At 42.7% G+C, this 24,661-nt stretch overlaps 1 protein-coding gene across 1 annotated transcript in view; it reads left to right on the forward strand.

Annotated features, from left to right (window-relative positions):
- The first annotated feature begins 16,981 nt into the window (after positions 1-16,981).
- fgf13a (fibroblast growth factor 13a) overlaps positions 16,982-24,661 on the forward strand; it is a 54,088-nt gene continuing 46,408 nt past the window's right edge. Inside the window, exon 1 of the mRNA XM_071917089.2 lies at positions 16,982-17,144. Within this exon, the coding sequence (XP_071773190.1) occupies positions 17,015-17,144 (130 nt within the window). The 5' untranslated portion in view covers positions 16,982-17,014. The remainder of the gene's footprint in view (positions 17,145-24,661) is intronic.

Consider the following 24,661-nt stretch of genomic DNA (forward strand, 5'->3'; position numbering starts at 1 on the left):
ATTACAGTTAAAGTCAAATTCAAATGCAGTGTCAAAACGTTCAATATTTAAATATTCAGTTAATGGTTGTGAACACACACACACACACACAAACAGAATGAGACTCTTTTTTCCAGAAAGGTTTCAGCTTGGATTTGTTGACGCTGTGTGCGTTTTGCACCATCAAGCGTCCTTGATCCTAATGGAAATGTCAAAATTAAAATCTATTGCAGCCATCTATTTCATTATGTAATGGAAATGTCCTCAAATCGTTGGACTGTGTCTGTACAGTAACATTTCTGCTAGAGAGGGTGCCGTTGGGTGTTGATTATTCCCAAAAACACAAATTCGAGGACAATATCATTGATGCTGAGATGCTTGATCTAAAACAAAATTAATTAATTAAGTAATGACATAAGTTCCTGTAACCAGTAACCTATGGAAATGACATGGTTCATTGTTTAATTGAGAGGATTTCAAGCTACACGTCATGACATTTGGACTGTGGTTTTGGACTCATGTATACACACACACACACACACACACACACACACACACACACACACACACTCACACACAGTCTCCAGATGCCCTGATGCCTCTTGGGCAGATGGACTCCCCAGACAAGCCCGCCTACACACATTGCAGTATGCGTTCTGTTATTTGTTATGTAAGCATGTTAAACACACAGCACGCGTACACGTGCGTTTGTGTGAGTCTGTCCAGAAACACAGACATGACAAGCAAGACAAACAGAGACCATGACATCACCATGACATCATCAACGATATTCCAGTCGTTGTCTTGATGTTACATGCTAGCGCTCTCTGTTTTGATTTTTTCAGAAGTGACATAGCACACATTAAAGGTTGTTGTTTCAATTTTTTTTGGTACAGGAATGAGAAAAGAGTGACACTCACCTCTATGGGTACTAAAAGACTCAAATTCCCAGAATCCTATAGGCATGTAAAAGTGACGAGACTTGGATCGAAACCACTGACGAGTCACTGAACCTAAAGTCCAGGCCAAAGACAAACAGCAGAGAGGTTGCAGGTTCTCTTCTCACACATGACTGTGTTGCCTGACTGTTCTACAAAGCATGGTGGAATGCTAGCGCTAATGGACCTGGCTCTGTGTTTAGCTCTAAAGGCCTATATAGAGAGCCAAAACCACACACACACACACACATAAAAGAGGCCTCTGAAGTGATGCAATCCTGCCACAATATTACATAGAAAACTAACAGAAATGAGTGAGATGTTTCTGTGAAGCCGAGCAGCGCCATGGCGGCCGGTGTGCCATGCATTCAGTATCTCTGTCTCTCCTGATGCACTCCCACTTCGGGTGGGGCTGAGTGCTAAATCTCCCATGGGGCCACTGTATAATCATAGGACAACTACTCTGGCATTATTATCATTAATGACTGCCACCGGCAACACCCTTCATTGTTCCTGTGCACCCTCTTCCTCCTAATTTTCCATTTGAGAAAGAGTGTGTGTGTGTGTGTACGCGCGTGTGTGTGTGTGTGTGTGTGTGTGTGTGCCTGTGTGTGTGAAGCACATGATAGGTTAACAGCTGAGGTTGGCTGATGGAGTCGGAACTGTTAAGACTGGGGAACAGCTGCCTTGGAGACTACTGTCTGAGCGAGCAGGATCCATTGTGTCAGACCAGTCTACTTGCAAAATGTTTTTCAGTTCATATTCTAAATAGTGGGGTGGAATGGCACTGATGCATTTTGTTTAGTGCACCAGGCTGTGTAGTATGAGACGGGCAGTGAATTCCACAATGCATTGAACCTCAGTTGACTTTATAACTTGGCAACTGCTGCAGAAGGGACTATTCTATAAAATTGTAAAAGAAAGATTACTCTCTAGATCCCTGCATACTGTAGTTTTAGCCAAAGTTTCCAAAGAACAGCATGAAACTATTCACACAGCTTTCTGGGTCAGATTAACTGCCTTTTTGGGCTGTTTTCAAGTCCTTGCTTGAAAGCAACCAGATTTCTGTGTTATTTTTTATAAAATGTATTAAAGTGGAGGGTCCTCGTGTACAAAATAGTTTGTAGATCACAGTTAGTAGGAGTGATTGCGTGGAGTTGTTGCTCATCAAATCAGAAAATGCTAGGAACACACATTGTAGATGTTTAGCCGATTGGAGAGTTCCCCCCCTGTCACTTAAACTCAGAAGGACGACAGCCTCCACCAATGACTATTGTTGTGGAATAACCTTATTTGTTCCAGTTCAGCTCGTCTGAGAGCCAAGAAGGAAAGGCAGAACTTGTTCTTCCCCGTGTTTCTCTCTCGCTGTGCTTCACATCAGAAAGTGTAACAAAAAGCTAGATGTTTTCCCAACTTGACACAAACAAAACAACAACTAAGGGACGTGTGTATGTGGATTTTGTCCCACCTCAAATGCGTCATCAGGAAACTGAGCCATCAAACGCTAATCCTATATACTTGATGATTCAGATAGCGTTGGCGTTAGCTGTTCCTAAATCTCCTCTCTCTGAATGCCTTTATGTAATCCTGCATCAAGGCCAAGCTAGTTGGGACTCTTAGGTCAATTGGAATTGACAGTGTGTTCATCACTCGTTTATATAGCAGAGGGGTTAGCCATAAAACCAGCTTAATACCTTTCTCTGATACTGTATTTTTTATTTTTTTTGGGCCATTCCACTTTGTTCCCCTCTTCCCACCGAATAATTTTGTCATTTAACCTTTATTTAATACTCATAAAATACATTGAAGGACAGAGGCCCTATTCTTCAAGAGTTTACATACATAGACACAAAAAAGAGCAAGACACAATCAAAACGTTCACCAAGCATAATTTAAAACATCAGTAATCAGGTTCTTCAGTCCAAAATCTAAAAGCAGTTTTTCCCAGTACTAACCTGAGTAACCTGGAGCATCAGCCAGCACTGAAGGTGGGGCAGATAAATTCCAATAAACCATAAGATATGATGGTCATTTTTAAATAAATTCATTTATAAATAAACAAAAAACAATGGTGGTATCTTCTCACTTCAAGAGAGGGCCAGCTTACTTTTTGCTAAAAAGAAAGAGTGGTGAGTACCAGACATCTGGTTATAAATAAAAACAGCAAGTTAAGAGTAGAGACTACAGCATATCTATAAATTACATTCCTATAATCTAAAACAGAGAGAAATTAAGTTTCCACATTGTTCTGTCTATAGAGAATGGGAATGAGCCTTGTTTATATGCAAAGAGTTAAGCTTTACTCTCAGTTTTTTAATCTATATACCTCAATATTTATATTGTAAGACTCTCAATATGAGCATCATTAAGAATACTGATCCGTAAGTTACTGTAATTAATATGTCTGGCTTTGGAGAACAATTTAGTTTTTAGTATTAAGCATTGAAGGCAAGCCTGCAGGTTTTTGATCGCCAGTTGTATCAAATCAGCATAACAGTAGATAACTGTGTCATCAACATAGAAATATATACAAGTATTTATGAACTACACATTGAGACATATTGTGTCTGATAGGTAGTTTCGAAACCAACCTCAGGCTTTAGGATTTAGGCCAATTAATGAAGCCTATAATAGCAGGGAACAATGAACGGTATTAAAGGCTTTAGAAAGGTCTATAAAAAGCGCAACACAATGTTGATCACTATCCAAAGCAGTCACAACATCAACCAGTGAAGTGGCAGAGATGGCACTATGTTCAGCACTAAATCCAGGTTGGGAAATAATTATTAAGACCATTCAAATCTAATCCTTTATGCAATGGGAGCGCATGAGCAGCTTTCCGCACTTTACTCCTGAAGTAACATTTAGATTGGATATATGTGCTATGTGCTGCCTGATCAAAGAGGCAGCAAGTTTATGAAAAATGGACCTAAGCTATCCTCCCCATTGGAATCAGTAGCAAACGTAATGTAAAAGAGAGATGATGTAAAACGACAAAGGGTAAAGTTGCTGTAAAATAATTTAAAAGAGAAGGCCATTGTTTGTCACATGTGATCCTTACATTCCTTATCAAAGAGATGGCTGGCAACAATAAAATGTCTATTAAAGGCGGAACTTCTCCTTTGTTGCCCAATTATGAAACAATCACAAGAGTTTACATGAGCAGGAAGAGAGGTAATGCTTTTATATTTAGCAGAATTGACTCTACCAAAACTTTGTTGGGCTGACACAAGAATTAGCAGCTGAGTTAACGTAATATCCTGATTTAGCTTTCCTCACAGAGGAGGTACATTTGTCTCTGAGCTGCCTGAAGGCAAGCCAATCAGAGGGGTTCCCTGATTGGCTAGCCAGCACCCAATTATTACTTCTTTATTGTAACAATATTAATAGTTTGTAAGACAACCAAGGATTAAATCTGCCTTTTATTCTAAACTATTTGAATGGAGCATGTGTATCACCCAAAGAGTGAAAAGTACTTACAAAGAAGCTTAGTGTCAATTCAGCTGCAGGGATTTGTAGAGTGTGACATAGCTCATCATGGTAGAGATCATGCATAAAGGCTCTTTAAAACTCCTGAGGTTTCATTAAATGACAAAATGGGGTTGAGTTCTTTTCATTCTCATATCTCTAATGCATGTAATAGGGCAGTGATCACCAGGATCAAAACCATCACTTACAATTATATTTTCTGGCCTATTGGATAAGATTAGATTAATAAGGATTGTTGGGTCTTTAAAGTATGGTCAGGTTGGCTCTGCAATGGCCTGTGTTAAATTAAGATTACCAGATCTCAGAAACATCAGTTAACCGATCTAGACTAAAGTGTCCCATGATTACCATTTCTGAGTCTTCATAAGAAGAGAGCAGATCTGACATTTATCAAGGGAGCATGGTCACATGCTTGGTCACACTTCACATATGTTTTACATCCAGTATATATAATATGTAATATACTATAGATAAGGTGATGGTAATGTATTGTATATTATTAGCACTCATAACACTTGTATAATACATGAATATTTATACAGTATTTCATGTAGATATAAAATGTAATATCAGTGGTTTATGTAGATACTGTCACCATGTATTGGTTATATGTCCCTTTTCAAATCTGCTTACATCTTAATTAAGTTGCTCGCCACACCATTCGTGTCTTCTATCCAATCATTGTCTACATCTATCCATATTTCCTCCTGTAACCTGTGCTATGATTCCTCTGTACTGTTGCAAATGTATTATTATTGTAAGCACACACAATAAAAAAAATGATGCCAAAAATTAAAACAATGCACCTTAATCTCATTGAAAACTTTAAAAATTGAATTAAAGTGAACAAAAAAACCCAACTTCAGATCCAACTGTGATAACAGTCTTTTGCGGAGCTCCGTGGATGTGATGTAGGCAGCGGTATCGCTGCGTTCATTGTCCTTTTCAACCTCTCACTCTCCATTTTAACCTTCCTCTATGTTCCTCCACTTCCTGCTTCCCTGCTTTGTTTCTCTGTAAAATATCCGTCTGGCAGATTTTAAGACGGAGCTGTGCTTGAGATAGCTGCAATCTTATTAAACATCCACTGAAACCTCTGTGGTGGACACACGCTGATGGAGTTTGATGGAGTGGAAATTGTACCCATTGCCTTCACTCTTCCTCTTTCTTTCTCCACCCCCTCTCCATCCCCTGACTTTCTGCCCCTAATGAACGGGCCGGGCTGTGAACGTGCATTAATAAAAAGCCAGAGTGTGTGGCTTTGATGCCCATCTGGGATCTGAACTGGTTGGCACAGGGCAGAGGAAGAAACTGCCCTCCATATCTGCTCTGCCAAGAAGACAGTTTTCTTGGCACAGAGGCTCGGATCAAGAAGGAGGTGTTTTTTTTTTGTAAATTAATTAAAAAGAGGCTTGTCAAATCACGACCTGTGCTGGCTTAGTGTTGGTCAAATGGCACACTCAACAGATTGCATATGATTTGCATTAATATATTTCTGTCAATGAGTTTGGCTGTGTTCTTTCACGTCTCCATTGTTCTTCACCTTTATTAACACTGCCTGGCAAAGACGCTGTCTAGATGGAAGCCATATTGACATGACCTGTCAGTGCCACGTCAAATCAGGTTGAGATCTGGAGGAAGAGGAGGCCAGGAGAGGCAGCTGAAATTTATGAGAAGTGGAGAGGATGGATGATTAAAGTTCCCAGTGTCTGACAGGTGCTGAGGCGGTACCAAGCACAGAGCCAGGAGGACTTGATAACTCCACATAAACTTATAGCGATGGATGGGTTTGGAATGGGTCTGTGCACTTAGCCATCCATGTGTTGAGAGATCAGTAAGTGCACTGAGGTTGATGACAGAACAGAAGGGGACAAGACAGACACTGCTGCTAAACAGCCAGCATAATCAAATAATTGATTTGACAGTATTTAAAGTCAAATATTATGCTTGTCATAGTCTTCAAATTCTAGACAGACTATGTTTTCTTGTAGTGAATTTGGAACAATCTGTTCTCTGTGTTGATTGCATTCCGTAGCTGTTTTATGGCTGTTAGGTTAGAGACTGTTAGTTACACGGCTCTCACTCCCTTTCTCTCTCTCTCTCTATCTGAGACACAGGTCCCATGCTGAGATTGCTTAACATTATGTAACTTGCTAGACTACTGCTTTGTGCTGGCAGAGTGCGGTGGGTGTGTATGGCCACTGCTCTCACTGGGCCAGTGAAGGACATGTCAGTGAATTTTGCAAACTTCAAATTGATTTGTGTGTATGTGTTTGCGAGGCAGAACACTCTGCAGTTTTTTTTTTTGTTTTGGCAAGTGTAAGGGCGCATTGTTTTGCTCTGAGCAGTGCAGCCTTTGTTGACTAGGGCCTCGTGCTGTGAGCCTATTCATTTGGCTCCCAACTGCACTTTTATAGAAGCAGGAACCTGTTTGGCTCAATACATTTAGAAGCAGAATTAGCTCAGCTACAGCAACAGTCTGTTTAGCCTAATAACCCAAAAGCGAGTGAGTGATTTTTATTTATCATCCCTTAGCTGGCTTGACAAATGAATGATAGCCTATATAGTTGTGGCGATTGTTGTAGCTATATGTATGTACGATTTTTTCAGCCTGCAGCAATTAACATGCTACTTGGGGCCAAGTACACACAGCTGCTACCTAAACTCACCTTCAACAAAATACAGAACATCATCAGAAAGCAAACATTTTAAGCCTTGTTAGTGGTTTGACCTCCTTTCTTGTAGGCTTGTGATAATTGGCTCATTAGCCATAAGTAAGCCAAAGGCAGTATCATGTCAAATGACTGGAAAAATGGCAAATAGTTGTAGGCAATGAATTAATTTAATATTTTTAGACTGAATATTTTGAGGCTCAGATTTTTGTTCGTTCTTATGACAGTGGTCAATGGAACAAGTTAATTTCAGATGCTTAGTTGATATTAATTATTTTTTAGTTGATTTGGCCAAATCATGGTTGAAGGTTACCCCCCATGAATGAGGTTGCCGGCTTTTTCCATACTGAACTCATCATTTCAGATTCACTTGTTCTATAGGCTGCTCATGAAAAAATGTTTGGAGCAATTGCTGTTTTTAAAAAGGCTTGAGTTTGAACAAAATAAAAAACAAGCTCATGTGGAATTTTCCAAATTACCACAAACTGATTTTACAGACTATTGTGAAGGGGAATCATTTTCCCTGCATTTAGATTTCTAATATACTAGACTACAATTATCTATTCATCCCCTGTCATATTTCAGGGTTTTGGTAAGGCTTTGGAAACCTTTTATTTTCCCAGAGTAATTAATAAATACTCTTTGGAATATATATATTCAAGCAACACACTTTGTGTCTTGAGTTGACACAGTTGAAAATCATTGCTATACACCATGTGTACATTTTTGCATATGTATGCACGTGGGTGGGTCATGGTACCTACTATGCATGTTCACTGGTTCGTGAACATGCATAGTAGTTTGTGGAGGAGGTAGCACTGTGCTGACTGTCTTATGCATGAAGGAAGACAGATGTCTCCTATTTAAAACCTTGATTAAAGATGAACTGCAGTTAATAAAGCACTTTCACCCTCCAGCAACCCTTAGTGAGATAGGCAGGCAAGCCGTATATTCTATAAGATTCACTAGATCTTTCAAATGCAACATACTTGAATCGCATGTGACTTTCATGGGGATTTGACACATGATATATCATAAGCTACTCTGTCACTCACTGCGCAGCCTTATGTTGATCCTATTACATTTGAACCTCCTCCCACAATGTTTCAGCCAGTCTCCCCAGTCTCAAAGGCCTAATGATCGGTTAAGCAGGCAGTAGTGTATGCTTTAAAATCCTATTTGCTCCTGTCAGCTGTTAATTGCGGTGAATGTGATCCTTAGCATTAATCCGCTTTAGCGCTGGTGTGGGTTTGATCCCTGTGTGTTGACTAGCCTGCTATCCATGAAACCTTTGAATCTATGCTAGGGGTTGAGGTTGTGTGCAAGCTGATGCTTGTATGCAACATGAAAATTATCATATTGTGTATTTTGTGTGTGTGTGTTGGTGCTCACGGGCATGTTTTGTGGTCTTTTGTAAACGTATACTAGGACGTACAGTATACAATATGTTGTCTTCATATAATGTCTATATGTGTTGCAACTGCACTTAGCTTTTCAATTTTCACCCATTATCACCTGAGATAACTACTTGGAATTTGTCTTTTGAACAATATAGCTGCTCATATGTGAATGCTTTGACACTTTCTCAGTAGTTGATGCTATACATTGACTATTTGTGCCCATAGTAAACCAAATGAGTGCACATGATGATACTGTTCAGCAAAGTCAGACAGAGAGAAATGAGGTAACACACCATACCCTAAACCACTTACTCACACCTCACTGAACTCTGTGATCATTCTTTTTCATAAGCTGGTACGCTGGCCAATAGAAGCTGTATTGAGCAAATACAAGTATGTACTGTAACATGTGACAGGATGTAGATTTAGTCAGGAAATGCTCTTGTCATTTTTTAATCATGAAAAGTACCAGCACCGGGCAGCAGCAGCGTCAGCAGCTAGAATGCTCAGCGTGAATGAGTTTAGAAGTAGGTCAGCTTAAATGGACCACCATGTCCGTGGGTTGCATTGCGATCAGTGTGCGTCAACGGTCAGCTGGTATCCGCTACCTGGATCATGCCACTGTAAAGTCTGCATGACTTTCCTGTCCCACCAGAAGTTGCGGACTGTTCTGTTTACTGTACTTTGTATACTGAAGGGTGGTCAGCTTCCAATGGTGTGTACAATAAGAAAGATGTCTTCATTTCCACATTATCATTATTATTTTGAACAATATTGACAGTTGTTTCCTCTACTTTCTTGTGTTGCCTTTTTGTAATATTTAGGCAGGGTCTCTGACATTCCATTAGGGGAGCTATTTTAAAAGTTGAGAGAGAAGACAACAGCCTTTTGTTATTTGTTGTTGATGCTCATCTCCTCCCACTCCAACCTGCAGAGCTTTTGGAGTTGTTTAATTGCATTCGCATTTTGGGTTAATTCACTCCTCTTTGTTTCCTGCTGTGAAGGTCTTTAGGATTTTATTTATATGCTGTAGTGTGACAGGAGTGGGCTTATTGTTTTCATTTGTTAGAAAGTATTACACCGTATGAGCAAAGGTACAGTGTGTGTGTGTGTGTGTGTGTGTGTAAGAGACAGAGAGAGACAGAGGAGAGGGAGAGAGAGAGAGAGAGAGAGAGACAGACAGACAGACAGACAGACACGGAAAGAGATAGAGAGACAGACAGAGAGAGAGAGACAAACAGACAGAGAGAGAGACAGAGAGAGAGAGAGAGAGAGAGACAGAGAGAGAGAGAGAGAGAGAGAGAGAGAGAGATTTGTTTGGACCCAAATGGAGTCCCTCCACATTGATTTTCCTCTACCCTGGCATATATTCAAGCCGACTGCTGCATTACAAGGATTTAGACCTCCATTAGAAAACTATTGGAGGCAAAACATAGTTTTGGGTGAAAAGGTGAAACAAGGACAATTTTTCAGAATTTGTGTTCAGGAGCGAGGCTCATCAGATTCAAATGAAACAGGACTTGAGGAGCAAGGGAGGATTAATTGCTAAAGTAATTGCCTGATTTTTTTTTCACTGCAAGCAGGAGAACATTGTATTTCCAATGATTACAACGAAATAATAATGATCTCAATATAGAGTTTACAAAATGTTAGGACCACCAGCTCTTTCCATGAAATAGGCCTAGATAACTAGATCAATGTAACTAGATCAATTCAAATCCAGTGAACTCATGAAGTTGAAATGTAGAAGATTTTTTTTAAATTTTATTTTAATAATGAAAGAGACTTGGGTTGTTCAAAAGTGGGTGCATCTCAATATCAGGAGGGTAGCCCTAATATTCTGTGCACTCAGTCTACTGTAGAAAGTTATTTGCACCATCAAATTCCACTGTTGGTGCTACGATGACTGTTAAGTGTCGGGAGAGAAGGTCCCATGGCAGATTTAGAAATGGTCCTTCATATCACACCACTTTCTTCTGTTCTTGTTAGAGGACCTAGCCTCTTAAACATGTTAAATGAGTATTGTTTGTACATTGTAACACCATTTTGAGTGTGGTTGTTTTTTCACTCCCTTTCACAGCTTCACCAGGACAAGTGTAAGTCTGGCCCTCTAGCCTTGCTTCCTGGAAACTGAGATTAAACTGAAATCCAATTCAATCCGTTTCAATTATCCTGTCAGGATTTCACTGTAAGGCCAGTGGCATGCTTTGGGACCCACACTGCTATTTTTTTTTGGCTGAAAAGAGAATGTTCAATTGTGCAAGTGGAAATTTTACGTAACTAAGTAAGAGATTTTGAGTTTGCCTTTGGTCTTCAAGAGCCAATCACAGCGGTCCTTTTATGAATCAGTGTTACACATTCCTGTTCTCCTGGTGTAACACACCACACTGACAATCCCCCCCCCCCCCCCCCCACACACACACACACACACACACACGCTCATACACAGATGGCATACGACATACATCTCTGACTCATCAAGTGGGATTGGTGTAGTGTGTGCGTGGACTACTAACCCCCCAGGCTAAGGAAGCTGTCAGAATGAAGCAAAATGGTTCCCTCTGCAAGGTCACTCTTTGATGTTGGATCAATACTTTTTCATATGAGCGCTGTATGCGTATATCATCAACAGTTTCATCATTCATCTCTCCAGGCAAGCCGTATTGGCAGCCAGTAGTATTACTCTGGTCCTCCACCACCTGCTCTCTCCCCTCTCCCGCAAGCACACATACATGCATACACACACACACACCTGAAATCCACCCAACCCCCCCTCAAACTGTCTGATACGCAGAGTAATGACGGGGCTCGTATGTATGACAATCTGTCAGAGTAGAAGTGACTCTACTCAATCTGGCCCTCTTCTCCATCCTCGCCGTTTCCCCCTCACCATTCATCATCCAGCCTGCTGTTACCTCAAATCTCAGCTTCATATACCTGATTGAATCCCTGTTTTTTTTTTAAAGAAAACACTTAAATCAGGCTATAGCCTTATTTAATTATAGCCCGTCTTGGCACACTGTACTTCCACTGTCTATGATGGTTTCTCCATGTGTGTCTGTGTGTGTTTGTGTATCTGTGTTTGTGTGCAAGATGGTTTTTACTTGCCATTCGCCCTAAGAGGAGCAGTCATAAATGAGGGACTCAGAGGTGCGTGTGTGTGTGTGTGTGTATATTTGTGTGTGTGTTTATAGTTTACAGGGTCATGGAAAGCATCAGGCGGGGGAAGGGATCATCTGGCAAAAGGGGATGAGGCCACTTCACTCCACACAGCCTTACCCTTGATGAATAAATAGATATAATAAGACGGCCGCCTTCCAAGGCAGATTCATTGCCTCTTTACATAGATTGGCTTAAATGAATTGCTTTCTTGCAGAGAGGCACGAGAGGCTTGAGCCATGACCATATTGTGCAGCATTTGAGTAATCGCCAGCATTAGTGGAAATTGTTTCCCTCTGTTCTTATATGCATCACACCTACTCTATACTAATGGAATGAGACTCTGACAGAAGTTTTAATACAGAATGTAAGCCACAGAATGGAGCAATGGTAATGCACACATTTCTCTGAAAATATGCAGTATATTTGACATTTTACTATGCTGATATGGTGTACTGTGTTATATGTCAGTGGTTCTGAAAAATTGCTAAATAACTATTACCTTCGACATAGACATAGACGTATAATAAAGATGAATGAATGACACTTGAAATGGAGGAACATGATTTCTCCTTTGCAGTGTTGTGTTTATTTTAATTGTCGTCTCTACATTTATCCAGCGATGAATCTGCTGATTAGAATCGGCCGAGAGATTTGTCCCAAGCTATCATGTCACTTTAGACAGCTTCTGTTTATAGCAAAATGGGGAAGGGACAGAGATAGAAGAGAAGAGAGACCGAGAGAAGAAGAGAGAGAGCGAGTCAAAGAAAGACAGAGAGAGAGTGACAGAGAGCTGAGAGGGATGAAAGAACCTGAATAAAATCTGCAAGCTCATTCTGTGCTTCAAAGAAAAACCTCAAGTTCATCTCCGCTCACTTCCGCCGGTGCCTGCAAGGTGACTTACAACCAAAATAAAACTATTCTTTCTTGAGATGGAGCCAGACTGAACCAATGGCATCCCAGAAGACAATGTGCTAGATTCCGCTCCTTGTAAAACCACATTGAGGGCAGGCTATTTTAGAAACACATACCTCAGGCTACAGACCTGTTTCTGTGCTTAATTCTGATTTAGTGAGTATGCTTTTCGCCAAGTCATGATGAATGTGTTCCACCTTCTTGATGGATATGAATCCTGACTTGAGTAAACTGCGCAGATTGTAACCCACCTCTTGTAAATCCTTACCTGTGACCCCAATCTGCTGTTATTGCTTGTTGTAGGTATACTGTATATGAAAGTGTAGCTCGTTACTCTGGAGCTGACACCGCCTCGGTTGATGAGCTAACATACATGTCCTTGAACCGCTGTCCAATCTGTTCGACATGACATGACAGGTGGCATTTGTGAGCGTGGACGTCACTGATGGTGCCTTGTCAGATAAAGCCTGTCTTTCTCCTATAGACACGTCAACACTTGAAAGTATTAGTAGTGTCATTGCATGGCGCCTACCTTACACTCCATGCTGTAAACACTGTCTGTACAGTACCACTGCCATATTACTGCCTCAGAACCTGAACATGTCCTGTCATTTTTTCGGGGTCTTGAAAAGATGAGCGACTAACACAAGCAAGATATGTCTCATCATCGCACTCCCACCCCCCCCACCCCCCCCACTCCATTTTTGTACCCCGTCTCTCCTTAGCGTGTGATTTGTTCTCGCCAGAGGGGCAAGGACATCTATCGCAGTGTGGTGAAGCTCCGGTGTGGCAACAGTGGCGCCTGTAGATCACGGACCATGATGCAGCCGGGTGACAGCTCACTCTGAGTGGCTGGCCTGATAGGGAGTACTGTCCCGGGCCGAGCTGTGTCATCCATCACGCTTCCTTCAATCCCAATGTACGCTCTTCATCATGGCTGGAGCAGGGAGCAAGGAGACAGGCTATAAAAGATGGCTCCCACCCCCTCCCTCGGTCGTCCTCTCAGCCCCCACCGTCACTCATCTTTATTACCTCTGATGAGCCGGCAGTTAGCAGGCTCATTAATAACCGCATGCTGGAATTAGACGTTTGTTGAAGTTCTCCAGAGTCTGTTCCCTCTCTCTCTTTCTCTCTCACTCACACACACACGCGCACTCTCTCTACCTCAGCTATCAGCTCCGTCAGGAATAATCAAATGTGGGCAGACAGACAGGATGCCGAGAATGACAGAGAGGGACAAAGCAAATGGAGTGCAGTGTGTTAGCCCATGTGCCAGTGAGCAGTTTGAAGTTTGACCTTTTGCTAGCTAACTTGTGGGTATAGTGTCTCAGGGCACCTTCACACCTGTCTTGCTGGGACAGTTGAAACAAACCCTGGACTGTTTAGTTGATTGTCATGTTTTGCCTTGGAAATAGCTAAACACCACTATACTAACCAAATTGCATACCAAATTGCATGCAGCATCAATTTTGTAACCTTTTTTCAAGTCCTAATAGCCAACATGGAAATGCTAAGATTCCATTTACTCAAATAACTGCTCGGTTCAATGAGTTAAGCTAACCTACACAACCACATGACTTTGTTCATAATTGGTTCCTTTGACAACCAGTGATGGGGAGCATCACCAAACCAATGAAAAACTGCAACAGAGAAGCAATTTCACTTCTGATTTGACTAGTATTTCATAAGCAGCCAGCCGCAGTAGGAAACTGTGCCGCTACACAGCTCTGGAGAATAGGTAAGACTAGGCCATTTAAAGGGCCTCAAAACCAATGCAGATCTTCAACATTAGACAAAAGTAGACTAGAACACCTTGGGGGATAAGAATTGTTGTCTGATAATGGCATACTGTAGTGTACAACGCCTGTGCTCCAGCAGAATAATTGCACAAACAACAGGGTTTGAAGACTGTAATCAGTTCTCACGTGTTGAAGAAATGTCTTACTCCCATCACTTTACATACAGCAAGACCGAAATATGTTTCTTGGGCATCTCAAAATGGTTTGAACTAAAACGGAAGTCTTTTTCCTCAATACTTCCACTCAGTTTTCCTCTGCTCCTCAGGAGCACAGAATGGGGTCAGATTCCTGGAAGGAAGCTCCAGACTTCCTCTCTGTCAACCCAGAACACCATTAAAGTTTCATTAGTGCAGTGGTTTCCTTGGCTAGGGATTGTGATGAGTAGTAATTGTGGGGTCTTCGGGGCTGAGGTGCTGCTGGGGTGGAGGTGTTAGTGTAGTAGGTTAGTCAGGATCCTGAAGGAGACACAGAGATACTGATAAGTCCTGCAGGAGAAGAGGCATGTGGCGATGAATCGCCCTGGGTATGGAACCCCGAGTCTCTGCCTATTACTGTGATTGTGTGTTTGTGTGTGTGTGTGTGTGTGTGTGTGTGTGTGTGTGTGCCTGTGTGTGTATGTGCACCGAGGCTACACTGTTGAGTCAGCTAGTCTGCCTACTTATTCCAATGCTCCGTCTCTCCTCCTTGCTAATTGTAAATCAGTCTGCATTAATTGTGCCAGTGATCTAGATATACTGTAAACAAGGACAGTTTTAGATTCTCATTAGGCGTTGCCATTGACTAAAGTCATGTTTAATGTTGTTTTCAATCAGCCTGTCCTTGTTCAGAGTCAAGGTAAAAGCACAAGTTAATTCTAATTATTACTCTCATTTGAAATGCACTTTTCACCCCCATTGCTATTTCTGTACAGCAGAGTTTGCTCTTAGTGTGCACACAGCGTACAATAGCTTCTAATTTTGTCTCTCTGTTCTTTTTAAAGACTGCTATTCGAAACCAATAATTGGACCCATGGGCCTCAGATTATTTACGTGTTATATATCTATGTATATGTATACTTGCGCACTTGGGTTTATGTTTATCTGTGTGTATGTGTTCTTGTGTGAGAGAGAGAGAGAGAGTGCATATGCGTGTGTGCGTGCTTCTTGATCTTGTTTGTATGTGTGCGTGTAGAAATGTGTACTCTTTGTGAATATGCATGGCAGTCTGTGTGGGAGAGTCTGTCTATATAACGTCTTTAGTTTATATTTAGTAGTTTATATTCCGTGCGTGCTCAGTGGAAGCAGAAACTGAGCCAGCTCTGTACTCCATTCATGTTTTAGCTTTCAGAACAAAGCTGGCAGAGGGTTAGCAGTACAAGACGATCATATTCTCACAGCATCAGATGTCAGGTCAAAGAATTCATCAAGGATAACTCCGTGTCAGGGAAAGTGGGTCATGAGTTGGATGTGTAAATTTTTAAAGCAATTTGATGGCTCTTTTCTTGTGAATTTAGTTAGACCCAAAATTGAAAATGATAACGTTGGTCCCAAGTGTCATAATTGGATGGGGAATTAATCATTATGGTGGGTCGATGGTGGGCAATGGCTAATTTGCGTTTGTCTACTATTGAAGCCTTCTCTATAGTCATTTTCATCAAGCACTAAATGTGTCAGAGAGGAGGCATGGCACTCAAATCCATTAGGAGAAGAAGATACCATTTAGTTGGACTGATTCCCTTGTAGCTAATCCATCAACATAGAGAAAATAGGTCAATGATCGAAGCCAAGCAGGAACTGTGCCCAGAAGAGGGCAGATGCGAGAGGTCCAATGCATACTAGCAGAAACACAGGACTTTTCACACGATCCCAACTCAGAATTCCTATAGAGACATGGACTGATGCTATAGAATCTCTCCTAAACATCATTTAAGCATGCTGCCATGAAAGCAAATCAGACCATTGTCTACTGCAACATATGCAGTGTGGTCTGGGAGCCTGTGCATGCCTTTGCATCTGCTTGCCTGCTCATAAAAGGGGCAATGTGTGGTCAGGAGTGGGGGCCATAATCGCCGACCATCTGATCCCAGCTCCACTGATGCTGACTGACCTGGCATAGAGCAGACTGCACGCTTGCCTTGCAACCCCACAACCTCTTTACTCCTCTACCAGCCCGACAATCACCTCATCCAAATGGAGCAGCTCCTGGTACAGTGCCTGCTAAAGCCTGCCACAGCTCTAATTGTGAACATCAAGCCGTTCCTATTTCCCTTTACCTTTACTTTGTGTTATTTTCTCACTTTTCCTTTTCAGCAACCAAGGGAATTTAAATTGAATTAAATTTAAAGAAGCTCCCACTGTTGTTCATTTAGTTGTCTTTAATTTTAGTTGTTTAGTGAACTTGGTGTTTTTGCTCTATCTCTTTGTATCTCTGTATTTCTCTCTCTTCTGTCCCTCACCCCTCTCTCTCTCTCTCTATCCTCTCTTTCTGTCCCTACAGTACTGTGTTATTTTAAAGCTATTGTTGTTGCTAATGTTTGATGTCTTTTTATTTGCCTGTGTTTCTGCCCTGTGTTCTTGCTGTTGTTGTTTTTTTCTGTGTGTGGTGAGCTTTCTAACCCCAGTTCATTCTGTTATGGCACCACCGCAGTCCAGGATGACGCTGCCCCAGGTACCCAGGAGTACATTATGTTACGGCAGGACTCCATCCACTCTGCGGATATAAGGAGTAAAGGGTCCCCCTTTCGTGCTAAGTGTCACGAAATCTTCTGCTGCCCACTGAAGCAAGCCGTCCACAAAGAGAGCGCAGAGCCCGAAGGTTTGTTCGCACCCCCTCCTTGTTTTGATTTGCTGATGCTCCCCTTCTCCCTCGCCCACTCCCGTCTTGTCCTCCCTTCTCTCTCATATTCTGTGTGAACTGATAGTTCTCCGCCCCTCCAAACTAAGTTCTCTTTCATTCCTGTCCCATTTTTAGAGAGCATCTGGTGTGCTTCTGCCCCTTCTAGCATGTGTGTGTTTGTGCACGTGCGCATTTGTGTATGTGTGTGTGTGTGTGTGTATGTGTGTGTCTGTGAGAGAGAGAGTGTGTGTCTGTGCACAGTATGAGACTGTCTGAACCTGTCTGAATGCTTAGAGCATGTTTGCTTGCAGGGTTCCTGTAGGACAGCTCTCCCTGGGTCCCTGTGCTCCCGTCCAGCGTGGTGTGTGTGTGTGTGTGTGTATGTGTGTCTGTGTTTGCTTGCGCACCCCTTATGTTTGACTGTGGAGCATAGCATCTGTAGCCCCTGCCCACCCTCCCTCCCCCAAACCATTAACTCGGTCGTTGCCACCCTGAGGCACATGCACCAACCAAAACAAAGTGCAAAAAGGAAGGGGTTATAGATGGAGGCAGCCGCTGCCTAATGAGTTCAATGACTGGGCAACTTCAGTATGCGCTTTCACTTCACTATCTTCGGCCGTTTGGCCTCACAGAATGAGACGGGTGAAACTCATACTCCCCAAACTCTCCTCTGCCTGTCCTGAAGACATTATGTGATAACAATGACAAAGTAGTCAACTAATCAACTACACACTGCTCTTCAGCTTCGCTCTTCGTCTTCACTCCCCTTGTTCCCCTTGCTTCCCATGCTTCTGCCTGTGGCACTGTGGTCTTGCTGGCTGCAGCCTACCCCCTCTACCCTTCCTTCCTTCCTTCCTTCTTTCCTTCCTTCCTTCCTTCCTTTCTTCCTTCCTTCCTTCTGCCTACCTTCTTTCCTTCTTGCTTTCCTCTCACCCCCCCCTTCACTACTCTCTCCCTTCCCCAACCTTGTTAACCTTTTCCTCTACCTCTACCTCTGCCTCCTTTCCTCTCCCTAGTGCTTGCAGCAGCATGAGGATATGCCTGTGCAAATGCCATCAGTCTTTGTAGAGTTAGGACATGCAGTACAGTGCAGTAAAATCCCTTTGTGCTCCAAGCATGCTGCCATACTGTCTCCTACACTGTCTGGCACTCAGGCTCTATGATTGCCTCATTTATCATCTATCTCTCAGTAGAGTGCTAAGATTGCAGGAATTGCTTTCCTTTTCAGACCTCAAGATGGGTAAGATACATATTATATCACTACTGATACTTTTTCTGCAATGTGTTTCTCTGTTTTCTGTTGTATTTGAAAGGTCGCCATAATGTTTGGTATTTCTGCCAGTTTACATGCAACAGCTGATATCACTTAACCTGTTGATGGGTGTTTGTGTAGCTGTTGAAGGACACAAGCACAGATCTTCGGTTTTGGTTGGAAAGAAAGATACGAAAAGAGGGAAAGAGTGTGTGTGTGTGTGTGTGTGTGTGTATGTGTTTGTGTGTGTGAGAGAGACAGAGAGAAAGAGAGATAAAAAAAGAGCAGGCTGTATAGTAGTGGAGGTCTGGCTGGAGAAGCACAGATGTATTATTCAGTTTGGCTGCAGCTCCAGTTGGACGTGACTGAATTTACAAAGGAAGGAGGGAGACTACAGCTCTTACGTAAGCTGTTGATGGGGACGTCATTAACGCCGATGCATGATATGGATAGAGAGTGTATGAAACCGTGTGGAGAAGGCTATACACACACACACACACACACACACACACTTGTAGACCCTAACAGAGCTGTGTGCCTGTATTCTTGTCAAAATGGATAAATAACACATAAAACACCCAAAATACTCGGCTAGCTAGATGTGGCTGCATTTTGACATACTTTCTTGTCATTGTCATTTGAGCACTGGTTTAAAAAAACATTTGTGTATTTGTCTGAGAGATTTGTGCAGGAAAATCAACCTTGTCGCATTGCAACCATGGTAACATCATTCCTACTGATTTAACCCTCACTGATTTCCACGGATTTTAGATTTTATTGACACCTAGCTGCATGTGAACAGAGTTTGTCAGTCACAGTGGATTGCAGCACATACAGTCAGGCACCCTGTCTTGTCTTTATTTTACTGACACCATAGGATTATGGAATGGCATTGTTAATGAGGCCTATATGTAGAAAAAGCGTAGCTGAAAGACTACGTTATTGAGATTTGATTGACGTTCGTTCAATAGAGGACGCTGGAGTGTGTCTATACTGTAGATGAGTTACAGTGACGCTGACAATCTCTCTGAAGGGTGGAAAAAAGTAGGTAATTGCAGGCTGTGGCAAAATCTGCAATCTATGCTTTCCTGGGTATCTGATCCTCCTGATGCACATCTCACCACTACACGGTATAGGTAGCTGATAGAGATAGTGATATATCTGTTTCACATGTCGCTAGAGACATGCTCGAACAACACATCAGCAGCCCATGGACTAGGACTGTAACATCCCCAGGGGGTGAGTTCAAATCTGATCAGTTCATCTCAGTAGAGCTGCAGGCATAAGAGCATAGACAGCCAGAGAGAGGGGTGGACTCTCTCTCTCTCTCTCTCCCTCTGCCCTCAGGCCAGTGTGTGCTGTCTGCTGTCTGTCTATCAGTCAGTTTGTTTTCCCTCTCACTCTCTTTGGCTCAGTCTCTGTCACTGCCTCTCAAACCTTTTCTTCATTCCCAAATCTCTCTCTCCTTCTTGCTCTGCCTTTGTCTCGCTCCATGGCTCTGTTCTGTTTCTTCACAGTAGAAACAAAAGCTGGTGATCTGTGTACATATTCCATCCATAATTCAGCCGGGTGCGAGGCTTTGTGTTTATAGTCTGAGTCCATGCCGTATATACACAGACAGACAGATGGACAGGTATACAGACAGGCGTCTCACACACACACACACACACACACACACCTGCTCTGTGTCAAAACATTTCACTCTCCTTCCAAGGTCACCCACACAATCAAACCCAAATCAGTCCTGTCCTGTTGTGGAATTTATTGAGCTCCGAGCCTTTCAACCAGAGATGTAAACATAAGAATAGAAGGCATGTGTGTGTGTGTGTGTGTGTGTGTGTGGTCCTTTGTGTGAAATAAACTCAGTCATTGCACCCTTTCACTCTTATTGCTGCAAGGAACAGGACTGTGTTCTTAAAGCTGCACTAGGCAAGTTTGTGCGTTGGTGGTCCGATTGGCAGCGAGAGGTAACTGTTTGACAGCAATACCCAGAAGTCATGTAATGTGACGTCAGTAAACTGAACTTTTTGGACGTAAATTTCTTCTTCTTAGTGCCTGGTAGGGGTGGAGGTGGTGGTTCAGCCATCATTGGTGACTTTTCTCTTGACCTGACACAAAAATAAGAAGAAGAGCAATTAGGCGAACTCTACGCCTTATCAATTATTCAGGATAGGACATTCTCCTCTGTTGCAGCCTCACTTAGTCATTTAGGCTGATAAGACAGGTGTGTTCTTGCCTAGTGCAGCTTTAAAAATGATGATCCATATTAGGCGGTCTTGTGTTTTTCTAGTTAGCCTAAGCCTCCTCCGGTGTGCCTAATTGTATGCTGCTGTTGCTCTCAGTTCCCCTCTTCCACCACTCAGAGCTTGGCGGAGTGGTGCGGCAAGTCTCTTAGAGACGGAATGAGGTACAGCGCCTATTAAGCTGAGCATTCAGGCCACTATTCAGTCCCTTTCAGTGACACCGACTGTCTTATTGACAAACTAACTCATCTGCTGCCCACCCAGCCACGGAGAGGGAAACATAAGCGCAAGAAGAGTGAGCCGGCCCATCCATTTCCCACTCCCAATGTAAATTGCATGGCTGTGATTCACCACACGGACGACACGGCGTGATTACATTTCAGGAGGAGCTGCGTCGCTCCTTATAACAGAGTATCCCCACACTGCCTCTCACTGAGCCCGCTCACTGCTGCAGTGTTGACAAGAGACAAACACACAGCCTCGGGACGCACTTATGCTCCAATAGCAGCCTGTTTAATTGTCTTTCTTTCTTTCTTTCTTTCTTTCTTTCTTTCTTTCTTTCTTTCTTTCTTTCTTTCCTTTCTGTCTCAGTCTGTCTTTCTCCATGAAAGCAACAGCTCTAGCTATTTGTGTACGTCGATACATAAATAGACAATGCATGAATAAATAATGTGCATGATAATGTGGTTTGGTGCCTGGAGAGGGTAGGCTGGCTGTGCAGGAGAGTGTTAACATTGTGTCAATGTCACAGCAGCGCTGCCTTAATAACAAGTTGACTGCCGTTCTGCTTGGCTTACCTGACCTCTCTAGTACCCTGGGACAGCATTAGGATGCATTTTACATCATATTACATTTTCGGCATGCAGCTTACACTCTTATCCAGATGGACTTACAACGAGCCCATCTGAAGAATAAGCTTAAATTCTCATTGGCAACCGATAGTAAGGAGTGCAAGGGTCAAAGCCGCAGTGGCCAGATAATATATGTACCAAATTATCCTGTGTCCCTGGAATATCTATGTATCAAGGAGAAGTGCTAGGTATTTTTTCAGTGTGGGGGGTCAAGGCGAATCACATTGCTGCTACTTCTCATTCTAGTACCGTCTGCTACTCCAGACTGAAACAGAAGGAACGGCAGCGAGAGAATGAGAGGGAGAGAAAGAGAGAGCGTGTGTGTGTGCATTAGTGTGATGTAATCACCACCCTCACATGTATTTTCAGTGCTATCAGCCGTAAGTGCAGAATAGTTTGCATGGTCGGTTATGAGCTACCTGCCCTCAATGATGCATGCTCATTCTCAGGCAACACACTCAGACACACGCACACGCACGCCAGCACACATTTTCACACGTTTCCTCACATTTAGGCCAAAATGCAGATGGAGTATTAATTTCTGGCTCCTTTGGGGGCTTGGTCTCAAGGGATAAACAAATAGCAGGAGTGGGTGTGTGTGTGTGTGTGACAGCATTAACAAGGAACTACTCCAGGGCCCATGGGGGAAGTGAAGCAGAGTCAAGTTGCCAGGCTCATTACATTCCATCATGGTCTATTTAATTAGCACTTTACTCCTATTCGCCTGCTCATCCCAGGTCCTTTCCTCATGGCAGACTTTACGACAGCCACACAGACGGGAGTGAAGGAGAAAAAGACTGAGACATGGAATCTGTGAGAAACTGAGGGAGAGAGTGAGAGAGAGAGTGTGTGTACGAGACAGACAGAGACAGAGAAAACAGACAGAGAGCAGGGAGGTAATTGATATCTAAAGTGAGGTTTTACAGACAGGGTTTTTTTTCTTTTCAAAAGACGGCAGATTTTTTTTTCATCCTCCTCCAATATGCCACAGCAGGGGCCTACTTCACTCAGCCTTATGGACCGCTCCACTTTGCTCTAGGCATGAGCAAACAGATCATCGGTCCCAAATTTACAGGCTTCATGTTTTTAAGCACAATACTGTAATGATTGATATTGTTTCTTTTCGTACAGTATCTGAGCTCTCAGTACAGATACATGCACACATTCAGAGACGGGGCTGAGCAGGAAAACACACTAGCGGGTTACACACACACACACACACACACACACATACACACTTGTCTCCTTCTCACACAGTAGATTTCATTCCAAACCATCTAATATTTATCACCGGAGAGCCCAAATCTCAACATCTGTTCTGTATGTTTGTTAGCCTGTTATGATGTTAGCAATGCCACCTTTCACAAATTCCACCGTTTTTATGGCAACAGACTGCAAGAAGTAAGAATTAATAATTATAACAGGGAATAAAGAGACTGGTAGCAATACCAGGCAGTTTGCTGTAGCTTGCATGTAACCGGACGGGGCATGTGTATATATCCTCCGGGTCCATATTAGCGGCTTTACTCTGGATGCAGAGCCAGTCCCCATCGCCTCTGCTGCCTGACTCAGATACAGCACATCTTAACCCAGCCTGAAACTAAAGCCCCCAGCTTATGTCACTAACGGACTTGCTCTGTCATTTTTTATTTTTATTAAGTTCCTGTTGAATTTTGGACTTGGACCACATTCCAGGTCTATAGGTTAAACAGGAACAATCAGTAGTGAAGTCAGGTTGTAGTGGTGGTGACAAAGGAGGATAGCGTAGGTTTTCCCTAGTGTAAACAAGCGCTAAGCTATTTAAGCGGCGCGGCGAGGCAAACTGCTGACTCAGCGCCATGTTGAAGGGGGCTAGCAGAGTGGCTGCTGACAGATGCCGAGATAGAGACCACACATACACACACACACACACACACGCAAACACACAGGGGAGTTTATGTCCCTCATGGGTGAGAAGTAGTGGTTTAATGAGGTAAAATCTGCATATGTCGTTTCTCAGTTGGCTATGCATGGCATCAAGTCAACAAATGCTCTATGATATCCTCCTTTTACATAAAGTGATATATCATATGTCTTTGCTTGGCATACTGTCTATCATGAGCATGAACGCACAGAAATGTTTGATGGAGCGATATAGCAGTTGTAACTCATGGAAAGTGCGCGTATGGAAGCCTCGGAGGTTCAGACTGTGATTTTTTTCCTGTCACACAGACAATTATCTCTACTCTGAAAGCCAACCTGGTCCCAGTCAAAGTCAATAGGCAGCACAGTAAGTGTTTGGTTCTCTGCCAACACTGCAGCATGCCTCTGCTGGTTATTCATCAGCTTGTTCCTCTCCCCAAGTCACAATACAGATTTACACTGGTACCGGCTGTTCTCACCCGCCCTTTTTGTACTCTCTAAAAGAGATGTCTTCTTCTTTTGGTATTTACTTATTTACTGTACGTAAAAAAGGTTTTGTGTATGTACTTGAGCAACCACTCTGCCCCAACGCTCCCATCCTCTTTCTTTTGCTGGAGTTGTCCTCTGAAAGAGGGTGATGTTGTTCGGAGCTGTACCAGGTGCTTTATCTGGCAGACCTGCCCCTGAGTGTGGGAAAGCTGTTTGACACCATATTCGCCAGGCACAATCAATCATTTCAGGCTGTATAGGTTCATTTAAAACTCATTTGCGTTCTTGCCCTGTTTTTTCTCATTTTTTATCCTCTGTTTTTGTTCAGCAATGCTCCCATTTGCTGTAAATGTTTATGAGAAAACCGCCAGGAGAACCAAGACAAACTACCCCATTTTATACGCTCTGTCACAACTCCCCAGCTTAGACAGTGGGATTTGAGTGGCTGTGTGTCTTCTCGTTATTTGAACTATAGGAGTCAGCATGGTGGCCAAAAGGCTGTCGGCTAATTGAGAGGCCACAGGTTTGATCCCCACATCAGCTAATGAGTCCTTGCCCTGTCAAAGTTTCCTTGTGCAAGAACCCTACCCAAGCTCCTTGTTTACTTGCCCTAGTCCCTCTGGTGAATGTGTCTGTCTGTCTCAGATGTACACTACCAGTCAAAAGTTTGGACACACGCATTTTTCTTTATTTTTACTATTTTTCACATTTTAGAATAATAGTAAAGACAACAAAACTATGAAATAACACAAATGGAAT

The sequence above is a fragment of the Centroberyx gerrardi genome, chromosome 16, assembly GCF_048128805.1.
Source record: "Centroberyx gerrardi isolate f3 chromosome 16, fCenGer3.hap1.cur.20231027, whole genome shotgun sequence".
Lineage (NCBI taxonomy): Eukaryota > Metazoa > Chordata > Actinopteri > Beryciformes > Berycidae > Centroberyx > Centroberyx gerrardi.